General features: G+C 42.9%; 1 protein-coding gene across 4 annotated transcripts in view; it reads left to right on the top strand.

Moving 5' to 3' along the window:
• The window catches only part of PLXNA1 (plexin A1), a 347,787-nt gene that overhangs the window by 56,453 nt on the left and 272,976 nt on the right, over positions 1-18,358 (top strand). For all 4 annotated transcript variants that reach the window (XM_073575031.1, XM_073575035.1, XM_073575032.1 and 1 more), the window contains exon 3: positions 3,912-4,094. In XM_073575031.1, coding sequence (XP_073431132.1) covers positions 3,912-4,094 — 183 coding nt within the window. The remainder of the gene's footprint in view (positions 1-3,911; positions 4,095-18,358) is intronic.

Below are 18,358 nucleotides of genomic sequence, written 5' to 3'. Positions count from 1 at the left end.
GGTATGCCAGCATAATAAAGACTCTGTAGATAAGAAAAAGTTCCTAAACTTATACAGAGTTCAAGCAACCAGCACTCGCCCCAACTAATGCAGACTACTGATCAGATCCCTTTAGCTAATGGAGAACTCGACCCCTGATGCAGGACCCCCGGGCCGGGCCGCCTCTGCTGATGCAGGACCCCCGGGCCGGGCCGCCTCTGCTGATGCAGGACCCCCGGGCCGGGCCGCCTCTGCTGATGCAGGACCCCCGGGCCGGGCCGCCTCTGCTGATGCAGGACCCCCGGGCCGGGCCGCCTCTGCTGATGCAGGACCCCCGTCAGTGTCCCATCCCCCCCAATGCTATTCCGCTATTACAGGCCCCTGACCATTTCATGTGATGTTGCTACACAGCCAGCCGTTCAGGATTCTGGGTCAGCTGGGTGATCAGTGGAGGATCTGTCCTGTCTATGCATTACTTGCACCCCATGTTTCCTTTTCATATTCAGATTCAGTACGTTTTTGGTTGTAACCCTGACACCTGCCACCTGCCCTTTCCCCAGCGACCCTCCCCACGTCTGGAACGCCTCGCTGCCTCCTTTTATCACGCGGATATATTGTGTAAAAAAAAAAAAAAAAAAAAAAAATCCATTCCAGTGGATTGTGGATCGTCTTTGTTCAGCCTTAATTTCTCTGTATTCAGGGAGCGGTGCTTTGAACTTTGAAGCAGGTGTTAAACCGACTGTAGTTGCCTAAATTAACCCTTGAAAGTGAAAACAAGAACATTTTGTAAATTTTATTTTTTATCCTTGTACATACGAGGGCAAATAAATGAATATGATCTTACTGTTAGAAAACAATGAGACCGGAAAGGTCAAAACTGTGCCAAATTGATCACAATGATGGCGCTGTAGGAGCGACTTGTTGATGCTTGCTAGATATGTTGGATGCTTTTCTCTTCCTTAGGCTGAATTCACAAATCCATATTGTATATTTTGGGTTCCGGGCACAATTCCCAGCCCAATTGTGGTTCTCCTGACTGGAAACCTCCTTTATTCCTATGAACAGTATTGTGTAAATCCCATTCGTCATTGGTGGCAAATTCGATGTGGATTTGAGGCACTGTGTATTGTATTAGGGGTCTGGTCAGGGGTCTGTATTAGGTTAGGCAGGCTGACTTCTGGTGTGTCTTTAGAAGCTTGTGCTTAATGTGACCTGGGGTTTGTGTTCCCTAGGGGGTCTGGCCTGAGGTCTGTGTTGGCTTAGGAGGTCTGACTCGGGGGTCTTTATTAGTTTAAGGGGTCTGTAGTAGTGTAGTGGGTCTGTATTAACTTTAGACAGTCCGGTCCGGGCCCTGTATTGGGTTAGGGGGTCTGGACCGGCCTCTGAATTAGTATAGTGGGTCTGGCCCGGGGACCTGTATTAGTGATTCAGCTTGGGCCTTGTATTAGTTTAAGGGGTCTGGCCTGGGGCCGCTCCCAGTTTAGGGGATCTGGCCCTGGGACCTGCCTTAGCTTGTCATTCATCTGGCCTTCTTTACCCCAATATTTTGCACTGAGAATTGTCTCTCACTGTGTTCTGGAATTTTATAAGCTGTCGTGATTCTGAATGAATCATGTTTGGTTTACGCCACTTTCTTGCTGTTACGGGTTCCCAATTTCGGGTACATTTTGCATCTCCTCCAATTTCTGGCTTTTTTTTATACAGTGTGCCATACGTAGTTGATCCTGGGAACAAACAGTCCTACCTTGTCTATGGATATGTTGCCCACAGCAACCAATCAGGTCGCTGCTTTCAATTTTCAAAGAGCCTCTGAAAAAATAAGAGCTTCATTCTGATTGGTTGCTGTGGAGAGACCCTCTGCCCTTACTCTTCACTTCTGGCACTGCTGTGGTAAAATAAAAGCTGCACAGTGGTCGCCATGGACAACAAGGCCCGTTCAATTAACTTTATATATAAAACAAACAAAAAAAAAAAAAACCAAAGTCCTTTTTATGTTTTTCTTGTATCTACCATCTTTGTTCATGACAGAAAAGCTTTTCTGTAAATTAGTGGTCACTTACGGAGCCATTAATTGAGCCGCTTTCCTCTCTGTTCACAGTTTTTACCTCATTATGTCCCTCCGCTATGAAGAAATGGGCAAATGCATATTTAGAGGGAAATGACTATTTTATTACAAAACCCGGGTTTCCTATCTGTAAACCAATTTCAGATGTCTGCGGGGAGCCATTGTGGCACTAAAATGGCTGATATAATTATTACTTTACAGACAGATCACTAACGGGGTTAATTCTGTCGGAAACTTTTACATCATCAGCTCCATTGACTTCAGCGTCGGCTCTGAAAAGCTGCGCGATAAGTCATTTAAAGGGGTTGTGCCCAGAGGCGAACTCGGGCTCTGCGGCTAAAGTCATTTTTCTTGTCATGTTGTCAGACAGATTGAAAATGGCGGAATTTATATGGTGGTGCAGAAGTGTCTGAAGACCCATACTTAAAACATGATAAAAATGTTTGTTTTTTTTCGTGTCGTAGTTATTTTTGACTTATCATTTATTATTATACCGCCATTTATTCCATGGCGCTTTATATGTGAGGAGGGGTGTACATAATAAATACAAGTACAGTAATCTTACACAATACAAGTCATGACTGGTCCAGGAGGAGAGAGGACCCTGCCCGCGAGGGCTCACAATCTACAAGGGGTGGGTGAGGATACAGTAGGCGAGGGTGGAGCTGGTCGTGCAGCGGTTTGGTGGATCGGTGGTTACTGCAGGTTGTAGGCTTGTCGGAAGAGGTCGGTCTTCAGATTCTTTTTGAAGGTTTCCATGGTAGGCGAGAGTCTGATATGTTGTGGTAGAGAGTTCCAGAGTAGAGGGGATGCGCGGGAGAAATCTTGTATGCGATTATGGGAAGAGGAGATAAGAGGGGGTTGTAGAGTAGGAGATCTTGTGAGGATCGGAGGTTTCGTACAGGTAACTACCAGGAGACGAGGTCACAGATGTATGGAGGACTCATGTTGTGGATGGCTTTGTATGTCATGGTTAGGGTTTTGAACTGGAGTCTTTGGGTAATGGGGAGCCAGTACAGTGATTGGCGGGGGGACAGGTGGATTAGTCGGGCAGCAGAGTTTAGAATAGATTGGAGGGGTGCGAGAGTGTTAAGTCCCCGTTACACATAGCGATATCGCTAGCAATATCGCTGTAACGTCACCAATTTTGTGACATAGCAGCGATATTGCTAGCGATATCGCTATGTCTGATACTTACCTCCGACCGGCTCCCCGGCTGCTCATCGCTGGTTGCGCGAGAACGTCCTGGACCATTTCTCGTCGAGCGCTTCCTGTGGCGCCAACGAGCGACGCGTGGACGCGGGCGGGAGGACGTCAGGATCGCCGCGTCTGACAGGTAAGCAGCGACCCCTGCTATGTTGCTGGTGAGATCTGCCTGTGTGGCAGCTCACTAGCGACCACTTAGCGATGCACCAGCAATCCATATCGTTGGCGGGATTGCTGGTGCATCGCTAAGTGTAACAGTACCCTTAGAGGGCAGGCCACAGAACAGGAGGTTGCAGTAGTCAAGGCGGGAGATGATGAGGGCACGGACTAGGGTTTTTGCAGATTCTTGGTTGAGGAATGTACTGATCTGTGAAATATTTTTGAGTATTGACTATTTTTTCTTTATTTTTTTTGCACCAGAAAAATGGCTCCATTGTAATTTTTTTTTTTTTTTTTTTTTGTTTTTAAATTGCACAAAAACCCTTTTAATGTTAGTGTATCGATGCAGGTAAAAATTGTTACAGAGGATTGTTTAGATTGAACACCCTGAGTTGTGTTAAAAATCCTGTTAACTTTGTAGCACGCAGGGTTCTTTGTTTTTTATTGACATATATTTTTCTTCTTGATTTTTAACTTTTTTTTTTGTTTTTACTCCTTTCAGCCACTGCAGATAGATGACAATTTCTGCGGACAGGATTTTAATCAGCCTCTTGGAGGGACGGTTACCATCGAAGGGACCCCGCTTTTCATGGATAAGGAGGATGGTATGACATCAGTGGCGGCGTACGACTATCGAGGACACACGGTGGTTTTTGCCGGTACTCGCAGTGGCAGGATGAAGAAGGTAAGAGCAGCGCCATAATGGCCTTTGTCTAAAGTTGTGATGTGTATGACACAGTGGCGGCTGCTCGCTGAGCTGAATCCTCCGATCATTTGCTTGTGAATGCAGATTTGCATAATTGTAACAGGTTCAGGAATATGCAAAATGCTCTCCTGCCATGGTCGGGCTCTTGGACGTCCTGACGTGCTTGAAGTTCCTGTGTATGGGTATTGCCGATTTGTGCGGATGTAATTGAGTCACAAGGTAATAAAGGCCTAATAGCAACTTATATCACTTCCATGTTATAAGAGGAGCGGTCGATATTGGTGACACATGCCGTCCATCCTCTAGACCAGAAGGTTTTATGTACTGCCCTCACACTGTCTTGTTGGCATACCCCCCCTCCTCGACACCCAACACCTGGGACCAATGTCTCAGTGGCTCCTTCTCTACCTACGCTCTTGTATGGTTATAAATGTCTCCTGAGATATATGATGGGCATTGGGGCAGAATAGCTCATCCTATTGAAGAACAGTTATAATGGCTGATAACAGAGAGCAGTAGAATTGGCTGTCACTTGTATTGTCCATATTGATCCTGTTACACTGATTTTTGTATGATTTTAAAGTGGTTGCCCAATGTTGTGCATCATAAAATACAATTAAAAAACAAAAAAACTAAAAAAAACAAAACTTAACTACCAGACAGACTCTGTCTCCCTGCGATCACGTGACCTAAACAGTGCTTTAGGTCTTTCGCAGCTGATCAGCCACTCATCGATTGCAGTCTTGAGTTTTTCTATGATTTTGTATTTTTTGTTTTAGAATAACTTGCCAGTCTTTTTTCTTTTCATAGCACGATTTGAAAAAAAAAAAAAAAAAGCAAAAAACAAAAACACATTGTGAGCTAGCACTTTTTTTACTCTTGTCATTTTGGCCGTTTTAGACTCCAATTTCCTGCTATTTTAGGAAGAGTCTTCAGCAGACTCATTATCAGCAGAGACAGAATTACAATGACTGGTAACACCTCTATACACCGATGATAATACTGTATCCACCAATCATAATAGACAATGTCACGGCTTACCCTGCTCCCCCTCCTTTCACAATGACCTTTCACACGCTCATTAGATGCGTGAGTACCATAGATGGGGTCAGAGGTCTCTTCATTGCAGCCAATGTACATGTGTATTTTTTGAAGCGGGAAATAAAAAGGCCACAGTGTTCAGTGTGAAATTGGTTCTTATTTATAATGCACAGTGACGCTATTTTATGTTTTCCTCCCCTTTAGGCTATGTGCCCACGTTGCGTGTTAAAACGCACACTGAAAATCGGACTCCTTCCCAGAAATCAGGCGTTTTTTCCCCGCGCGATTTTACCGCGATTCTGTTCGCGATTTTGCCGCAATTTTCTCAAGCACTTTTAAAGCGATTTGAAGCATCGCTTGGAAACTGATTGACAGGTTGGTCACACTCGTCAAACATAGTGTTTGACAAGTGTGACCAGCTTTTTACTATTGAGGCCACCTATGCGGCATCAATAGTAAAAGATAAAATGTTAATGTTCCCAGCGATGCCTTGCGAGACCTGTGATGATGTTGGTCTCGCGTTACTATAGCGATCTCGCGTTACTATAGCGATCTCGCGAGACCACGCCATCACAGGACCTTGCCACAAGGCATTACTGGGAACGCTTAGGCCGGGAATGCAGTGCGGGACGCCGGAAGGTAAATATACCCCGATTTTTTTATTTTTTATTCTTTTTTTTACAGGGGTATGGTACCCAGGGCCTGGAGGACAGTCTCCTCTCCTCCACACCGTGGGTACCAACCGCACATGAGACGCTTAACTTCCCGCATGGCGGGCATAGCCACATGCGGGAAGTAAGCGATTCTCATGCATTCCTATGGGTGCGGAATCACGGCAATTCTTTGCGATTCTGCACAAAAGAATGATCATGCTACGATTTTTTTCCGCGATGCGATTCTGCCGCGGAAAAAAGCGCAGCATTAGCACAGCATGTGCGGAATGCCATAGGAATGCATGGGGTGCGTTCTGTACAAGATTTTGAAGGCTGTGTGCCCACGATGCGATTTTTAAGCGTTTTTGCCGCAATTTTCGGCGTGAAAACGCAGCAAAAACGTTTAAAAATCTTGTACAGAACGCACCCCATGCATTCCTATGGCATTCCGCACATGCTGTGCTAATGCTGTGCTTTTTTCCGCAGCGGAAACGCATCACGGAAAAAATCGCAGCATGATCATTCTTTTGTGCGGAATCGCAAAGAATTGCCGCAATTCTGCACCCATAGGAATGCATGAGAATCGCTTACTTCCCGCATGTGGCTATGCCCGCCATGCGGGAAGTTAAGCGTCTCATGTGCGGTTGGTACACACGGTGTGGAGGAGAGGAGACTGTTCTCCAGGCCCTGGGTACCATACCCCTGTAAAAAAAAAAAAAAAAGAATAAAAAATATGGGTATATTTACCTTCCGACGTCCCGCGCTGCATTCCGGGCCTAAGCGTTCCCAGTAATGCCTTGCGGCAAGGTCCTGTGATGGCGTGGTCTCGCGAGATCGCTATAGTAACGCGAGACCAACGTCATCACAGGTCTCGCAAGGCATTACTGGGAACGCTGAGGCCCGGGATGGCCGCGCGGGACGCCGGAAGGTAAAGATACTCCGATTTTTTTATTTATTTTATCATTTTTAACATTTTTATCTTTTACTATTGAGGCCGCATAGGCGGCCTCAATAGTAAAAAGCTGGTCACACTTGTCAAACACTATGTTTGACGAGTGTGACCAACCTGTCAATCACTTTCCAAGCGATGCTTCAAATCGCTTGGAAAGTGCTTGAGAAAATCGCGAACAGAATTGCGGTAAAATTGCGGTGAAATCGCGCGGAAAAAAACGCGCGATTTCTGGGAAGGAGTCCGGTTTTCAGTGTGTGTTTTAACACGCAACGTGGGCACATAGCCTAAACGTTTTTGCGGCGTTTTCACGCCGAAAATCGCGGCAAAAACGCTTAATCGCATCGTGGGCACACAGCCTTAAGGATCAAATACTTATGGATACATTATTTTAAAAAAAAATGGATATTTAGAATTATCTTTATTTTAATTGCTGATTTTCATAGGTGAGCGGCGCCGAGCGTCTCCTCTAATCAGATCTGGGATGTGCCGGAGCGCTGCCGCGGCTGTCACTTATCATTCTTCCTGTGACAGGTGTAGGCTCACGAGAACAATGCGTTTATCAGCCTGACTGATGTGTGTGGGGTGGGGGGGGGGGGGCAGATTTTTTATTTTTCTCCCTTTGTTCTCATCGACCAAATATTCTGTCACTTTTTTCTGTGTGTTCTGCACATGGATCCCGGGATTTGTATTTGCTTGATTTGGTTTTATACTGATTAATCACCGCAAGATTACAAGTTACAGAGACTCCATTTAAAGGGGCATTAATTCTGTCATCAGCATTCACTGCGGCGCGCTGAATGTAATCTATTATATTCTGTTATCTGCCATCTCAGATCTCATCGCAGAAAGTCCAGAAACTTTCCTTCCTTCATGATCACTCCTTACACCCTCTGGAAATCATTAATATACATAGGTGGGCTATAGATCAGACGTTTTCTTTAATATACTGACAATTTGAGGTTCATTTTATCTTGAAAACAATTTTTTTTTTTTTTTTTTTTTTAATCTGCCATAGCGTTAAATGAAATGATGCCTCTAGTGGTCAAGTTGTGTACTGAAAAAAAGCTTTTTTTGTGTCTGTTTTTAGCTGAAACTCTATAAAGGTAACCCTAACCCCTAGGTTTTTGATTGAGGGACTTAAACGTACCTGTTTCTTTTGTTCCCATTGAAGTTGATTTGCCACCAGAGTTTTCTGGCAGCTGCTTTCTCCATAGGTGTAGAAATTGTTTTCCCCATATCTCTGCTTTATTTTTGGGTCATTTTTCTTATACCCCCTCCTTTTGATTGCGGAGTAGTCATAAGCGGCTGAGTTGATAAGTATGGCTTTCCTCCCCTTTTGTAAAGAATGCGCTCTCTGCTGAAAAGAGCGTGCATGTGTATAGAGGGATTCGGGACGGCTACTCTAGGTGCATGGCCGCCAGGCTTCTGCACAGTAATTAGGACAATCCAAGTACATGATATCTAAGCGTTTACTGATTTTTGGTGCCTCATTACCACGTCAGGGCAAAAACCAGAGTTGGTGGCTGAAAAGTGGTTTTCGCTTTTTACATTGGGTATAATACAAAAACTATGATTTCTTCAAACCTTTAGTGGCCATATTGTCTACAGCAGGTTGTCTTTCGCTCCGTTTCTGTGCGGAAAGTGTTAAGGCGTTCCGCGGCGGCCACGAGTGGGATTGTGGTGCGCTCGCCAGGAAGCCTCTGCATAGCGGGAAAGCAAAATCTCAATATAGATCTGGCATTTAACCCAGCTGAGAGAAGCCCTAGGAACACGCGGCTGCAGATGGAAATTATTGTCTTCTCCTGCTCCCTACTTTGCTTTTTTATTTTTTTTTTTTTTTTTTTTGGCGTTTTTGAGTGGATGTTGTGCATGTTGCCGAGAAACATCAGTTTTAATCCATAATACAAGGCAAAATAGCAAAAAAGCATGAAAATGAGCAAAAGTTTTATTTTTCACATTTCTTTTAAATTTTTCACTTTTTTTTTCTCTTAAGAGTTATACATTTTAACAGCATCACTAATGAGGCCAGAGATGACATGCTTTCTGCATTCACATTCAGCGCGTAGGCGTTAGTCTGCACGTATCATTTACGTGGATTATAGGGCACATTATGTATTTGGGTGCTGATGTATCTGACGAGTGACGGAGGGGCCATTGGGTAGGGATCAATACCTGATCTAGAGTGACAAGCAGTGACGGCTCTCGGATTTCAGCTATTGAGCTCTAAATAGCAGGTTTGTAATAGGTCTTTAGTGTATCCGAGCTGTGGGGAATCATGGGGGAGGGGGATGACTGCAGATCAATGCAGAAAGTGAGGCAGAGGCTGATACTCTCAATTATGAATCCGAGAAATTTGATGATTGTTTTGGTATTGTCTTTCCCGGCTCTAGTACTATATTATTTTTCATGATGCTGCAGTGGATTTCATGAGAGGCCTCTGGTTACTAAGCCTTGTGCCCGGCATTTATAGACATTGGCTTATAGCCCATAATTACCAGGGGATTGTATTGTGTAGGCTTTTCTTTTATTATTTCAGTGTCAGGTCTCTGTAAGGTGTGGATAATGGAGATGAATATCTTGGTGGGAAGAAAATAAGCAACCTTTATCACATTAGGTAATATAGTAATTATATTCTTGTACATAGTGGGCAGTATTATAGTAGTTATATTCTTGTATATAGGGGCAGTATTATAGTAGTTATATTCTTGTATATAGGGGCAGTATTATAGTAGTTATATTCTTGTACATAGGGGGCAGTATTATAGTAGTTATATTCATGTACATAGGAGCAGTATTATAGTAGTTATATTCTTGTACATAGTGGCAGTATTATAGTAGTTATATTCTTGTACATAGGGGCAGTATTATAGTAGCTATATTCTTGTACATAGGGGCAGTATTATAGTAGTTATATTCTTGTACATAGGAGCAGTATTATAGTAGTTATATTCTTGTATATAGGGGCAGTATTATAGTTATATTCTTGTATATAGGGGCAGTATTATAGTAATATTCCTGTACATGGGAGCAGTATTATAGTAGTTATATTCTTGTACATAGGGGCAGTATTAAAGTAGTTATATTCTTGTATATAGGGGCAGTATTATAGTAATTATATTCTTGTACATAGGAGCAGTATTATAGTAGTTATATTCTTGTATATAGGGGCAGTATTATAGTTATATTCTTGTATATAGGGGCAGTATTATAGTAGTTATATTCTTGTACATAGGAGCAGTATTATAGTAGTTATATTCTTGTATATAGGGGCAGTATTATAGTAGTTATATTCTTGTATATAGGGGCAGTATTATAGTAGTTATATTCCTGTACATGGGAGCGGTATTATAGTAGTTATATTCTTGTACATAGGGGCAGTATTATAGTAGTTATATTCTTGTATATAGGGGCAGTATTATAGTAGTTATATTCTTGTACATAGGAGCAGTATTATAGTAGTTATATTCTTGTACATAGGAGCAGTATTATAGTAGTTATATTCTTGTACATAGGAGGAAGTATTATAGGAACATAGTAACATAGTTATTAAGGTTGAAGGGAGACTTTAAGTCCATCTAGTTCAACCCATATCCTATCCTAACTTGCCCTAACATGTTGATCCAGAGGAAGGCAAAAAAAACCCATGTGGCAAACAGTAAGCTTCACATTGGGGAAAAAAATTCCTTCCCGACTCCACATACGGCAATCAGACTAGCTCCCTGGATCAACGCAATATTAAGGAAACTAGTGTATATACCCTGTAATATTATACTTTTCAAGAAATGCATCCAGTCCCTTCTTAAATTTTAGTAGGGAATCACTCATTACAACATCATATGGCAGAGAGTTCCATAGTCTCACTGCTCTTACAGTAAAGAATCCGTGTCTGTGAGTATACTTAAACCTTCTTTCCTCCAGACGTAGAGGATGCCCCCTTGTCCCCGTCACAGGACTAAGAGTAAAAAGATCATTAGAAAAGTCTTGGTATTGTCCCCGCATATATTTATACATTGTAATAAGATCACCCCTAAGCCTTCGATTCTCCAAACTAAATAACCCCAAGTGTAATAACCTGTCTTGGTATTGCAGACCCCCTAGTTCCCTAATAACCTTGGTCGCTGTTCTCTGCACCCGCTCCAGTTCAGCTATGTCTGTCTTATACACCGGAGACCAGAACTGTACACAGTATTCTAAGTGTGGTCGCACTAGTGACTTATATAGAGGTAAAATTATGTTCTCCTCATGAGCATTTATGCCTCTTTTAATGCATCCCATTATTTTATTTGCCTTTGCAGCAGCTGCCTGACACTGGCCACTAAATGTGAGTTTGTCGTCCACCCATACACCCAGGTCTTTTTCAGTGACTGTTTTGCCCAGTGTTTTACAATTAAGCACATAATTATACATCTTGTTTGTTCTACCCAAGTGCATGACCTTACATTTATCCCCAATAAAGCTCATTTGCCATTTATCAGCCCAAGCTTCTAGTTTACATAAATCCTCCTGTAATATAAAATTGTCCTCTTCTGTATTGATTACCCTGCAGAGTTTAGTGTCCTCTGCAAATATTGAAATTCTTCTCTCTATGCCTCCTACAAGGTCATTAATAAATGTTAAAAAGAAGCGGGCCCAAAACTGACCCCTGTGGTACCCCACTGCTAACCGTGACCCAGTCCGAGTGTGCTCCATTAATAACCACCCTTTGTTTCCTATCCCTGAGCCAGCTCTTAACCCACCTACACATATTTTCCCCTATCCCCATTGTTCTCATTTTATGTATCAACCTTTTGTGTGGCACCGTATCAAAAGCTTTTGAAAAGTCCATGTACACCACGTCCACTGCATTCCCTTGGTCCAGTCCGGAACTTACCTCAGTATTATGGTAGGTATTTTCTTGTACATAGTGGTCGGAATATACTGGTTTGTCCAAGTTATGGGTTTTTGGTGTTTAATTACTGGTCATATTCTTCACATTCTGCTGCTTCTCACTCAGGGACACCAGGTAACATTCTTATCTCCCACCATGTTCCGGATGTTTTCCACTATGGTGTGGTCTGAGGCTCAGTGTCCACAGGAGGTTAGAGTCTGACTGTTTCACCTACTTTGTGTTGATTCTAAAACTGTAAATCTATTAATTCTGTGCTTCTCTCACAAAACAGACATTATTTTTTCCTCTTGATCTCGAGGAGGCTGATGGAGTAATTTATTGGATCTTCCTTTGAATCTCCAGTCTCATGAGTTTCTGCTAGCTGTCTTTGCAAACTCATCCTTGACATGGAAAATCCTCGGGTCCTAACCTCTGCCCAGCTCCACTTCCTAGCTCATGATGATGCTTGTGTTGTGCTGCCTTGGATGGCGGCCAGCATCTACCATCACTCTAGTGGAAGAGATACTTAGTGCTGCATCATCAGTTATGTGATAGCCATGCGGCGCTTGATGTAATCCCCCTCAGATCGTTGGCCTCCCAGGAGGACATCCCAGGTGTTTGCCGAAAGATGAGAACCTGCGCAGACTGCCATGCCAACGTCGATGAGCTGTTACGTTTTACACAGGTTGGAAATAGTTAACACTCAATGATGATGCGGTCATTTATGCTTGTTTTTGTCTTTCGTTTTGTTACCATTAGTTTGTAGATATAGATTTATAGATTTGTCTTTTTATATTCTATAATACTATGTTAACCTTAGATGATTAGTAGTTCCCAGAGTTCGAGATGGTCTAGATTTCCAGTCCTTAGCATCTATATGCAGCGCCCCTTCTGGAACAGTTTTCGGGTGGGATAATGCTCATACGGTCTGTTCACACTTTTCAGCTTCTTAAAAAAAATCAAAAAAAAAAAATCAATCACTGGTCCTGGATTCGTCACGTTTCTTTACAGGAACTTGGAGAAACATCTGGAGAGGGGCCAGTGTGTGTCTCTTCTGAGCAGCTGATCTCTTGTCATCACTCTGACTTCCTCTTAATTTCTTATTTTGTGGATGAGGGGCTTTTTTCCTGATAATTTTTGGTCTCACTGAGTCATAGGATTATCAAGTGGACCTATTTTTATAGTGACTTATTTGGTTTGTTGTGAAACTTTTGGCCTGGTGAAATCATAAAATGATCAGTTTGGAAAAAGGGAGCAAAATCTGATTACTAGGGCAGTGGGAGCCACTGAGCCAACTCCAGTCTGAGCTAGGGTCACTTTTATACTGGCCAATTGCTCATTTCCCAGTAATCAGGCTGTCTAATAGGGCTGCCAATCAATGAAGAAACAAGAAAAACGCACGTTCGTCAGGTGAAATTATTACTGTAAGTATGGTTTTATCGTTAGTATCGCACTTGCAAGCAGTATGCCAGCCTGCCCTTCCGGCTTACTATTCCTGGTGGGTGGGCAGAATGTGAAGATTGACCATTTGGGCCGTTTACATGTCTGACCCATCAGCCCAACCTGTGCACTGTCCCATTGGAGAATGCAGAGGCTTTGAAGCGCTTACAAGCTGTAGAGCAAACTGCTTGTAAGACTCACTCCTTGTGTAAGTGGTTGCATTGAACGGTTTCTGCCTTTAACACCTTTCTAATTTCTTCCTGCTTTTGTGTAATTGTGGTTTACGTATGTATACTTTGCTGCTACTGTATTATATTTACTGTTATCTAATAGGGAAAGTGCAGTTCCCCCTGTTTGTCACTATATGGGGGCATTATAGTTATAGAGTTTAGCATTACGCATAGTTAAACAGGAGGGGCTACAGGGGGATAAGGCAGGGAACACTTCCTAGTAGGGTCAGTCGGGGCCAGGGCGCCCATTAGCTCGGGTGGGCTATCTAGCCCGGATGCCACCGTACCACGCAACGTTGCAAGTGTGAAATCCAGCCGTCCAGTGATCGTGGGCTGGAGCACCAGCAAGGGTGGCAGCGCAACAGTAGAGGAAACTGTAACTCATGGAGTAGTCACAGCATTACGGGCAGGTCGCTCATCATTTGCCAACTTATTGCATGGGCTGATGCCCTCAGAACTGGGGCAAAATGGTTGAGGGAACTACCGAACGATGTAAGTCTAAACAGGGAGGACGCTGAGGAACCGAAAGATACGGTCCGACCCGGGAATGTGCTAGGTGACAGAGAGAGAAGGGAAGAGGAAGAGTTGCATTTTGTACAATCTAATGTTGATACTGTAACAAATATGGATGTGCTGTGTAAGAAGAAGTTCAGTAAAGTTGTTTATTGGCAAGTTGAAATACTGTGGCTCATTTTGTGTACAACCGGACAGACGAAGCTTCCCACCTTGTGGTGGGGACCCTGAAGGTGCAGGAGCTGGAGCTACAGGTACGCCGAATGATGGACAGTGTATCCTTGTGAAGGGAGGCCAGGGTGCGTTAACGCAAATAACTTCAGCCACGACTACCGCCCTGGCTGACCTTTACACTTGCCTAGGAAACCGGCCATTGCAGAGGTGGCCAACTAAGCTCTAAAATTAAATATCCCTCAGATCTTTGCAAGTTTAGCAGTTTACCGCCATGAGACAACTCTTCCCCAACCCCACGACAGGAAACTTCCTGTAAACAGGACATGTGCTGTGGGAAACAATGGTAATCTACAGTGGGTACGGAAAGTATTCAGACCCATTTAAATTTTTTACTCTGTTTCATTGCAGTCATTTGGTAAATTCAAAAAAGTTCATTTTTTTTCTCAATTAACACCCTGCACCCCATCTTGACGGGAAAAAAAAATGTAGAAATTTTTGCAAATTTACTGAAGAAAAACTGAAATATCACATGGTCATAAGTATTCAGACCCTTTGCTCATTGTTGAGTAGAAGCACCCTTTTGAGCTAGTACAGCCATGAGTCGTCTTAGGAGTGATGCAACAAGCTTTTTACACCTGGATTTGGGAATCCTCTGCCATTCTTCCTTGCAGATCCTCTCTAGTTCCATCAGGTTGGATGGTGAACGTTAGTGGACAGCCATTTTCAGGTCTCTCGAGAGATGCTCAATTGAGTTTAGGTCAGGGCTCTGGCTGGACCAGTCAAGAATAGTCATAGAGTTGTTCTGAAGCCACTCCTTTGTTATTTTAGCTGTGCGCTTAGGGTCATTGTCTTCTCGGAAGGTGAGCCTTCGGCCAAATCTGAGGTCCAGAGCACTCTGGAAGAGGTTTTCATCCAGGATATTTCTGCACTTGGCCGCATTCATCTTTCCTTCAGTTGCAACCAGTTGTCCTATTCCTGCAGCTGAAAAACACCCCCATGGTATGATGCTGCCATCGCTATGTTTCACTGTTGGGATTGTATTGGGCAGGTGACGAGCAGTACCTGGTTTTCTCCACACATACCGCTTAGAATTATCACCAAAAAGTTCTATCTTTGTCTCATCAGACCAGAGAATCTTATTTCTCATAGTCTGGGAGTCCTTCATTTGTTTTTTAGCAAACTCTATGCGGGCTTTCATATGTCTTGCCCTGAGGAGAGGCTTCCGTCGGGTCACTCTGCCGTAAAGGCCCGACTGGTGGAGGGCTGCAGTGATAGTTGACTTTGTGGAACTTTCTCCCATCTCCATACTGCATCTGTGGAGCTCAGCCATCTTCTTTACCTCTCTCACCAAGGCTCTTCTCTCATGATTGCTCAGTTTGGCTGGACGGCCAGGTTTAGGAAGACTTCTGGTGGTCCCAAATTTCTTCTATTTAAGGATTATGGAGGCCACTGTGCTCTGAGGAACCTTGAAAACTGCAGAAGTTCTTTTGTAACCTTGGCCAGATCGGCGCCTTGCCACAATTCTGGCTGAGTTCCTTGGCCAGTTCCTTTGGCCTCATGATTCTCATTTGGTCTGACATGCACTGTGAGCTCTTATATAGACAGGTGTGCGCCTTTACAAATCAAGTCCCATCAGTTTAATTACACACAGCTGGACTCCAATGAAGGAGTAGAACCATCTCAAGGAAGATCACAAGGAAATGGACAGCATGGGACTTAAATATGAGTGTCTGAGCGAAGGGTCTGAATACTTATGACCATGGGATATTTCAGTTTCTTTTTTAATACATTTGCAAAAATGTCTACATTTTGTTTTTTTTCAGTCAAGATGGGATGCAGAGTGTACATTAATGAGAAAAAAATGAACTTTTTTTGAATTTACCAAATGGCTGCAACGAAACAAAGAGTGAAAATGTGCATTTGAAAGTTGTGTGAGATTTCCCTCCATGCAAAAATTTGGATTTGGTCCATTTAATACTTTTTATTTTATTTTCTCTTTTTTTTTTTTTTTTTTTATTTATTGGCTATATTTTTAAAGCATAAACAAGCATAGAAATTGCCGTTTTGTTTGTACAGATTTTCTTATAACTTTATAGCTTTCAGTCTGTAGACAGATCCGCAGGTAAGATTTAATGTCGGCTGATAATGGGGAAATAAGGCCTAAAAATAATTGCTCTTCCAGTTAATGATATAAGATTGATTTATTCTTAGAGGGAAGCAGCCATTAATTTAGCGCAGAAAATCAGTCTTGTGCTTCTGAAACCTAATAAGTAATAAGCGTGTTTATATTATCTGACTTTAATCAGAGTAACGGCGCAGCGCCACACGTGTCTGTGTCTGCTATCCATTGTTTGATAGGCCCCAAACTGCAATACCATGAGTAACCTGTGGACAGATGTGGCGCTCTTTTTGGATAAATCCAGAATGTGTTACATGAGAATTCAATCTCGCCTTTATTAATTAAAAAAATAGTAGTGCACCACCAACATATAAGGAATTTTATGTTACGTGGCACCTGACAATCCAGACAGACCGACAATCCGGCACTCGGACGATCTTATGTCACTTGGTTCTGCAGAAATAAAAATGTGAGCTTTATTTCTACACTCAAATCCGAAGCGTGAAAGTTGTTTTACATTGAGACTATAAAGATATCTCCAGGGACGCTTTTCCCAGACTAAATATGCATTACATTATGTTTTTATTTTTGTTTTTTGTTTTTTTTCCCTCGCTTTACACTCAGCGGTGGAATTTATCACAGCTGAGAAAGCTGCAGTTTTTTTTCCTTGCTTTTGCATAATTTTTTCTTTTTTCTTTTCTTACCTTTTTTATATTTTTTGACACCCACCACCTCTAAAATTAATCCACCAATATGTGTGCCTAATCTACATGTAAAAAAGTGTGTGTGCTATGCATATATAGGAATGCACACAGCGGTATAAATGTTTGCTTTTTTCTTTTAATAAAGTGCAGTACACCCTCTAATTAACACTACTATTGGTGAAATAAGGTCAGCACCGGCAGATAGCCCTTCTGACATCGGCACACCAAGCCTTGTCACCCGCCGCCCCCACAAGTCTTGTACTATTGATTTTCCTAAACTCTCAGCGGTCCTTTCTGAGAATTGACAGTATTTTGCAATTGTGAGTGGGATGTGCGTTCTCAGGAATACTAATGGTGCTCTACCTGCTGTGGTCAGTAATGGAATTGTTTTGGAGAAGGTTCCAAGCTAAACGTTATCGGTCCATCCGAAAAACTCAAACACCTCCCAAAACTACCCTGTATACCGCTACGAGGTTATATGTGGAGGTGACCACTATTTGGGATCCAAAAATTGTGTCCTCAGAAGTTGTCACTTTTCAGCCAAGGTGGAAGTTTTGTTCCTGGAATTTGAGTCCGAAACATTTTGGCCTCTGTACAAAAGCTTTATTTTTTTTATTTTTTTTTTCATGTAAATACCGTCAATTGTCTGCAGCTTCAGATTTCTGGCGGTAGCAATAAGTGAGGCAGCTTCGTCACAGTCTAAATTATTTTGGGTCGGAATTTCGCCCAGTGGAAGGTGACATATTTCCTGAAAGCATCTTGTTCCTAGAGATAAAGTTTTTCCAGTCCGCGTCATGCAGGGAAGATGGAAGTGATTCACAGTTCTGGGAGGTTGTGGATATTTAGGAACAGGAATTTAGTAATCAAAAGTCATTTCCGGGACATGGGTGGGTGAGAGTGCTCTGGATACATGCAGGAAGCCATCTTCAGCCTTGATCAACCTCATATCTTAATTCTACCCATTTTCAATGCATTTATCACATATTCGTTCTTTTATTTTTTTTTTTCTAGGAACTTTTCACATGGTTCACTATTTTGTGAAACTCTCTACTCTGAAGCTGAACATTTGAAACCCATATGGGCAGGGACCTCTTCTGTAAGGTGTCAGCTCTTATGGGCAGGGTCCTCTCTACTGTAGACTATCACCTCTTTTGGGCAGGGTCCTTTGTTCTGTAGAGTGTTAGCTCTTATGGGGTGGGGTCCTCTCCTGTACAGTGTCAGCTCTTATGTGCCGGGTCTTCTCTCCTGTAGAGTATCAGCTCTTATGTGCAGCATCTTCTCTTCTCTAGAATGTCACCTCTTATGGGCAGGCTCCTTTGTTCTGTAGAGTATCAGCTCTTATGAGGTGGGGTCCTCTCTCTCCTCTGTAGCATCAGCTCTTATGGGGTGGAGTCATCTCCTGTATAGTGTCAGCTCTTATGGGGTGGGGTCATATCTCTGCTGTAGAGTGTCAGCTCTTATGTGCAAGGTCCTCTTTCCTGTAGTGTCAGGTGTTATGGGCAGGGTCATCTCTTCTTTAGAATATCACCTCTTATGAGCAGGGTCCTCTC

Source organism: Dendrobates tinctorius, unplaced genomic scaffold, assembly GCF_039654945.1.
Source record: "Dendrobates tinctorius isolate UK_male_01 unplaced genomic scaffold, ASM3965494v1 ptg000041l, whole genome shotgun sequence".
NCBI lineage: Eukaryota > Metazoa > Chordata > Amphibia > Anura > Dendrobatidae > Dendrobates > Dendrobates tinctorius.
This window is presented reverse-complemented; position numbering and strand designations above follow the sequence as displayed.